Genomic DNA, 7,885 nt, shown 5'->3' with positions numbered 1-7,885 from the left:
GATAATAATGGAAAATCTGCGAGAGGATCGGGATTTTGATATCATTTTTACGGTTTTAGAGATGTCTTTACTTCGTATAAATCGATTATCATTAAACCTTTTTTCGGACATCTCTATTTGCTACAAAATTTGACATTAGTTTGACATAGCCGATGTTTACGTGTCGTGACGATGTTTTGATTTTATTAAAAATAAATTGTGGAAATACATTTCTTGGCCTCCAATTACCTTGATGACCGGTAGGTGCAATGTGTATATTCCATTTTTCCACTGTCATTAATTACTTGTATTAATGTTAAAGCGAAAAGTAATTTTCTGATGCATTGCGTACTTCTGTTTTTAGACTCAAAATAAAAAGTTTAAATGTCATGGTTCGCGGACCTCGCTGGGAAGGCAGAAAGCCTCCTGAACAACCTGGATGAGCAGACCGGCGCCGCATTACGAAACCATAATGTGTCGAAGAAAAAAATTGACAAAAATGAATTGAACGTCGGTCCACGAACTGAGATGGTTTGGGGGCCAAAAAAGCGGCCAATACCGCGTAACTCTCGAAAATCTGCTCCCGTTTCGCCTGAAAAGATTCCACCTTGTCAGAAATCTTCGCCTATGTCCAATCAGTCTCGTCCTCACATCAAAGATGGCTCAGAGAATAAAACTGTAAGGTCTAGAAAGTCTCCCACCAGGAAGCCTAGTCCAATTCACAATTTGAATCATTGTCCTAAAACTCTAGTTGGTGATGTAAAAGACAGCGATGTGTCAGCAGAACACATTGGTTTGAAACAAAGGAGTAAGTATTCACTTGACCTGTCCTGTTCTGCACACCATAAATCCTTAAATTAGAATAAATAATAGTAGCCTGTAACTTTCAACTTTCATGTTTGTCTTCTTTTTAAATCATAATATATGTGTGCTTTTTTATGAAATTGATTGTAATATATTAACACAACATATTAATTGACATTGAAAATATTATCTAATCTAATTATTGAATCTCAAATATCCAATGAGTTCATTAAAGCAATAACGAAGCCAATTATTTGTAGCATGTATGAACATAGTTTGTACCATGCATTTTTAATAAACTTCTGCCTACCTCTTTGGGTATAACAGGTATAAAATTGTTTTTTTTTTGTTTACTTATACTCTGCAACTCAGCAAGCTCAAGCAATTTAGCTGTGAAAGAGAAACTGACAAACAGACTTTTGCATGTATAATATTTGTGTGTTTCATGCTTACAGGATGTAGCTTGCCATCGGACCTGGAGTTACTAAGCTTTGAAGATGATTGGATGTATAAATTACAAAATTTGGAGGTAGAAAATGCTATGTTGAAGAATGAACTGAACGTAATGAACAGGGAAGTTGCCGAGTTGTTGGACAGACTGCGCAAGACTGAGGACGGTAATGATGTAGATAGTGAAGGTAGATCATGTTCTTTAGTATTGGTGCTTTGCGTTTACGGTAGTTTTTTAATGTTACTTTTAGACAAGTTGAATGTATAACAGTCAAATTTTATGAAATCTTTAGTCAGCTTTTATTATATAAAAATAACTTAGCTGTGTAGCATAAAAAAACCATAACCCTAAACCATCATAAGGTTTTAGGAATACTCTGCTGAAATTATTGTTTAATTAGTAGAATAGTGTAGAAATTAATTGCTTGTTCAGGTGATAATTGCATGCAATAACAATACAGTATGGTTTTTACATTTTTTAATAGTCCTTTCAGATAAAAAAAGGTCTGGTTTAATTTTTCCTTTGACACAGCTAACAAAATATTTATTCTCTTGCAGAGGCAGTGAGAACTCAGATAAAGCTGGACACAACAGAGCTGCTGAACCAAAGAACGAATATAGAAAAAAGTACCCTGGCAACACAGATAGACCAGCTCAAGATGAAACTGCAAGACCTGGTCAATTCTGAGGTGCCGACGTACAAGGCACAGAACAAAAGCTTACAGAATGAACTGGATATATTGAGGAATAGGAACAGAGATTTGGAAGACAAGTATGTTGTTATTTATTGTAATTTTTTGCAGTTTTCAGATGAAAGGGATTAATGTTTTTTGGAAATCCCAAATTAACTAATGTAATATATGGACTATGTAGTATCTATTTATGTATTCAACCCATTTCTACGCATTGTTAGGTTGGTAAACGCCCCCCTCGGCGAGCGAGGCTTTGAAGAAAAATATAACCAGGTTTCACTGGCCATCATAGTGTTTTAATGCTAAAATTCTCTCTTTCTTACATTGTAGATGTTCATTTCTTAAATTTTGGTATTGATTGCTAGTTTAAATTGTTCCGTAATCGTTTAACGTAGTAAGCAGGTATTTAAACCGCCATAAACATAGCGCAGAAAACATAAAAATACCATTAGAACATTGTTTATAGCTTGCAGTTGTAAAATAGTTGAGTCACCTTGTTATGTTTAAATTAAACTGATATAATTCAATACGACTTAAAACAAAATTATACACAGATTGTTAAACGATGCTTTACCTGTGTTTATGATGTATTATAATATTGCAAATTTAATGATTTTAGGTGTAAAGAACTATACGAAAAAGCAAGCGCAAGGGATGCAGCACAAATAAAAATAGAAAACGATTTAAGACACGCACAATCTACGATAAGTGATTTACAAAGTAATTTGGAGAGGTCCACGGAAGAATGCAGACGTTTGGAAAGAGATTGGGAGGCTTATAAATTGAGAGTGAAGAATATGCTTCATGCTAAAGACACTGAGATTAAAAAAATGCAAGTAGGCATTGATTTTACCGCCGATACAAAAGAGTTGATGCAGCAAATTGAAATTTTGAAGTAAGTTTCATTGGTTAACATATTATTATTATATCGAATAATGATGTTATATGATCAGATCTATGTAGTCATCTTAACTTCCTAATGTTTGTTGTTTACGAAATAAAATTTCAAAGTATGTGCACGTAAAGTGCGTGCACGAAAACGCATGTTAAATAGTCAAGTGAGGTTTTAATCGGCATTAATCGGCTTAGCTGTGTGGCCAACCCGAATATGTGTAGGTGAACCCGATCAGAACAAGCCTAACAAATGAGTCAAGTCGGTTTTGTAGTTCGATAAATTGCCGTTTCGATAATATTGCCGAACCGAACGTCCTGTACCGATGATGTGAACTTGTTTTTAAGTGCGCATGCATTGGCGTGTTTCTACTTACAGACTACAGACTCTAAGAAGTAATTTTCTAAATTTCCTTGTTTTAAATAGTTGCGAAATATTTATAGGGAGGAGCGAGACGATCTTTCTGAGGCGGTGAGCACAGTCCGCAGTGAATGTGACGAGATGAAGATATACCTACAGCAGGTAGAGGCGCGCCACACGGCCGCCGAACGCGTGGTGGCCGCGCTGCGGGACGCGCTCAAGGAGGAGCGCGCCGCCAGGAACAGGGCCGATGTGCAGTGGGCTACTGTCGCTAAGGTAACGAGATCAAGTGTAGCTTTAGCAGGTGGAGACTCGCCACACTGCCGCCGAGCGCGTGGTGGTTATGTTTGATAAACTGCTCAGTAGATGGCAATGTGTATGTGTCCTAAAACATTGATTTGTAAAATATTACGAAATTGTTGAAGCATTTTGGTACCTGATTTCTCGCGTATAAAATAATAATATCATGATAATAGGATTGTAAAGAGTCAATACCTAAACAACTTTTTCTGATTGCAGGATCTAAAAACCCTCCAAATAGAAACAGGCCAGACCATAGCGAGTCTACGAACAGCACTACGAGACAAAGACCATGAACTAAACCGTCTCCGCGACACGTCCTCCACCGTCCGCACCACAGACACGAGTGCGCTCAACGTAGCCGACTATGACGTCATGCAGGACTCCATAGAGAATAACAAGATACATTACCTCACGCAGACACTCGTGCAAAGACAATCTAAAATCGATAAATTGCTGGCTGATAATAATATTTTGAGGATACAGTTGGAGAAATTAGAGGTAACGTTATGTAAATGACTAGTTTTTAGTAAGATGTAGATAACAATAGGTGATTTAATAAAGACATTCCATCGTGCCTTCTCAGAAGCGTCCAGGATCACGCAGACGATATTTCCACGCTTTTTCAAACGCATTTTTGTTTTATGTGCGATAAGGCTATTGACTTTATAAAGCCAACTATTGGCTTTACGCTCTAGGTGTGCGTATACGTATACGCACGTGTTCGTATAGTATAAACTTAAGATTTTGCTTACTCATTTGAGATCGTCGTTGTTTAACATGATATAAAATAGCAAGAAAAAGAAGGATGAATACGTCGAAAAAGCAATTAGTAGTATTACAATAAGCAGTATTTTAAGATTTTTAAGTACTCATTTTTTAAGTACTCATTGACTGATCCCCTGTGTTCTACCAACGAGCTTATGGAGTACTCGTTGTAAATTATATCTTATACCTTACGAAATACTTTCAAAATTTCACATCTTCAAACGTCAGTCTTTTACATATTCTTTATTTCTAGTCTAAATACAAGGCAGAGATAACGTCGGTCCGCGCGGGCTACAGCCACGCCGTGGTGCAGCTGGCGGAGGGCGAGTGCCGGCAGCGCGCGCGGCCCGCGCCGCACTCGCTGTCCGCGCTGTCGCTGCGCGTCGGCGTCTTGACCAAGCGGTACCCCATCATGAGGCTCTTCATTATACTTTATATGGTGAGTAGAATACATGAAAACACATATAGGGGCTTGTGCACAAAACTGCGGTGCGACGTCGCAACGCTAAAATCTGCGAGCTCGCACTACGCATCGCAAGGACTTACGAATTGATTTGCATAGTAATTGTTTCTTTTCCCTGGCTCTCTTAAGCAATAACAAAAGTTCGCACTTCTTTGTAAGATTCATGTCACCTTTCACATCTTGCACCTGTACACGGCCTAGTTTTCAAGGTACGTCCTGTACGATAGATGGTCGTTAAAGGAATGGTCACTAGGGAGCCACTTACCGCACGAATTCGCAGCGCAGCTATTCATAACTCAACTTTCTGCGTTACGAATCCGCATCGCCGAATTCTTACATACTATAATGCGAAAAGACTTTTCCCCGACCATATATTTTGAAACACACTTAATGTTTGATGACTCCCCCATACACACATTGTAGCCGGAGCAAGACAATGTACATAAATGTAAGGTATTATATTATTCTCTTGGCCTTGCATTTGTGTAGAATTATTCTCGTGAATCTCCTTAGTTCAGTCTAAACAGTTGATCCTTTGGATGATGAAAAAATAGTATAAGTTCTTTATCAATTAAAATGTATTTTTGTGCCTCTGCCCCATTCGCAGTTGGCCTTAATAAGTCCATCCTTAATAGTCTATCCCGGATTAAACTGAGTCTAACTTCTAGATTTATGTTCTTAAGCTTTTCTTAACTAAGTTATTGGTTTAATGACATTTAGCTTGCCCATAAAAGTGTTTTTTGTCAACATTGTTCTTGCAAACGTGCAAACTTTTACGATGCAGTATATTTTGGCAGAAAAACGATATTATCATTTTATATTTGTTATTCAAAGGTCAGCAAGTGTCTATTTACATGCTTCATTATACTTGGAATCTTTCCTGTTTGGACGCTTTTATGCGTTCGCCGAAATATTATACTGTTTTGTGTGTTTTTTGTCATTGAGATCTGTATGACTTTGGCTGGAGCATTAAATTTTATTTTGATGAAGATTGATAGCCTCAAAACATTAGGAATATATTTTGTTACGCTTTTTGTTCAGCCAGTGTTGTGGTTAGAGCAATGTTATAACCGTAACGTCTTAGGTCTGATTCGCAAGTTGAGCAAAATAATATGCAGTTTTCAAATGTCTGTTGGCATATGTTGCCGAGCTCAGAATTATAGAGATTTGCCCTGAAACAAATGTATTAACATCTCTGCTAATACCTTCCAGAATAAACCATTTACCAGCTCAAAATCCGTGGCGCAGTGTTAAAAGACACTACACCACTACCATTGCGTCAGGGGGTCGTGGGTTCGATTCCCACACGGAACATTTTTTTGTTCAGTCCATAAAAAGTTGTTTCACGCCTGGTTGTACTTTATGTCCGTTGTTTGTATGTTTTTAAAAGACCCGCAACACAAGAGATATTCTAAGTGCAGAACTTAAAAAAAACCTTGTTGTAAATAGATGTTTCGTTATTATGTGGTATAGAGCCACATATTAACCGTTTGAGACATAGTTGTATTAACTTGTATGAATAACAACTAACGTTATAAATATGTTTGAAATTAATCATGTTATTGTTTCAGATATGTCTACACTTTTGGGTTATAATGGTACTATTCACAAGCACGCCTGAAGATTACGTCACGAGGCCTCTAAAATCATGAAACTAAGATATAAACGCGATTGTATATATTATTCCATTAGCATTATATTCTAATAATAATATGTAGTTAAGTTAAATTGAGGTGGGATTCGTTTGAAGCAATAAACAAGTTTTGAAAGAAATACCAGTGTTGATTGAAATTTAATGAACGAAACAATGAAATTGTAATGAGTGGTGAGGCAAAGATTACGCAGTGGTCTAAGCTACGCTCCTATGGCGCGATTTTCTACAGTCGATACAGACTATAGAGTATCTATTTGACATTTGAAATGAATCTAAAAATTAGTTTCTACGACACCCGCTAGAGGCGCTGATCAAACATTCGTTGATACTAGATGTCGATAGTGGTAGAGAATCGCGCTATTACTTCACATGCGTGCTTGGTTACGTTAAAGTGTACGCTATAGTGATATTATTACCGTTTAATATGCACTTTAAAATGTGGAGCAGGACCATTAGCAATACAAGCACAACTTCTAATAAATTATAAATTTAACTAGTGATTTAAAATGTCGAAGTTTCTATGATTTTAGTAGTAGAAGCTTAGTTGACGCAAATGTATTTTTATTTTAGTAATCAAATTAGTATTGTATTATTTATTTTCACTTTAGTAAGTTTTGTGGTGCTACTAATAATGTAAAATTTAAGTGTATAAATGTAAATAACTGTCGAATCTCGCCGGTTCTTTAACACATTGGCCATAATAATGTACCTTTTTTAATATTGTTCTTTATTTTTCGTGAGTTTTGTAATTTGTTTTACGTCATAGTTGATTTATTTTGAGATTATTTGTTTGAAAGGGAATATGGGCAGAATATAATGTTTATAAAATATACCTATCTATTGAATTTTGTTTTTTATTTAAAAATACGAACAAGGTACGGGTGACATCTTAACTTACGTGTGTAAATATTAGTAAATAAGTAAAAAGGACGGGAGCTGTAGGAAAAATAAAAATGACAGAAAAAGCAAAGTAAAATCCAAATCAAAATATAGAATAGGTATATCCACTTCGTTTTTACTAACTGCTAAACATCATAGAAGAGAGAAGGACATATTATTACGAGATGAAAGGCATGATGAATCAAAGGCTTTGAAAAACCTTTTTTTAATCGTTTCAAAACATGGTGACAAACTTACATTTTGTATGCATGTCATGGTGTTTGTCTACCTGACAAAAGCATTTACTTTGATACTTATTTTTATGGCTTTAACCACGCTATAAAATGCGAACATTGGAATAACCACAATTCAATGAGGTCACATATGATTTTACGTGTTGGGCGCATTGAACAAAGTTCGGGAGCTTTCCCAAAATGTCACTGGGGAAATTAAGAGCATAAACAGGGTGACAAAAACAAAAAATCGACGTGATGTGTGAAATGAGAAGTCCGTAAGATTGTTGCAAGCGGTGTTCTTAAGTTTTTAACCTCCCATTGAAACTCGATATGACTTTAAATACACATAGGTATAAGAAAGGTTTTGTATTTCTGAGTACCTTTGCAAGCAAAGTTAGTTTTAATAAA

The 7,885-nt window shown here is 36.3% G+C and overlaps 1 protein-coding gene across 2 annotated transcripts; it reads left to right on the top strand.

Moving 5' to 3' along the window:
* The first annotated feature begins 123 nt into the window (after positions 1-123).
* Positions 124-7,207, top strand: LOC142982217 (golgin subfamily A member 5-like). 2 transcript variants are annotated; one of them, XM_076128617.1, is made up of 9 exons: positions 124-239; positions 344-787; positions 1,239-1,400; positions 1,792-2,005; positions 2,545-2,820; positions 3,261-3,453; positions 3,697-3,978; positions 4,499-4,684; positions 6,280-7,207. In XM_076128617.1, the coding sequence occupies exons 2-9, from the start codon at positions 364-366 to the stop codon at positions 6,358-6,360; spliced, it is 1,818 nt and encodes a 605-aa protein (XP_075984732.1). In that variant the 5' UTR covers positions 124-239; positions 344-363; the 3' UTR covers positions 6,361-7,207. The 2 variants fall into 2 exon arrangements, with proteins under 2 accessions (XP_075984732.1, XP_075984731.1); XM_076128616.1 differs by having other exon boundaries at positions 1,239-1,421.
* The last annotated feature ends 678 nt before the right edge of the window (positions 7,208-7,885 follow it).

The sequence above is a fragment of the Anticarsia gemmatalis genome, chromosome 21, assembly GCF_050436995.1.
Source record: "Anticarsia gemmatalis isolate Benzon Research Colony breed Stoneville strain chromosome 21, ilAntGemm2 primary, whole genome shotgun sequence".
Taxonomy (NCBI): Eukaryota; Metazoa; Arthropoda; class Insecta; order Lepidoptera; family Erebidae; genus Anticarsia; species Anticarsia gemmatalis.
The sequence above is the reverse complement of the archived record's forward strand: the minus strand, read 5'-3'. Positions and strand labels throughout refer to the sequence as shown.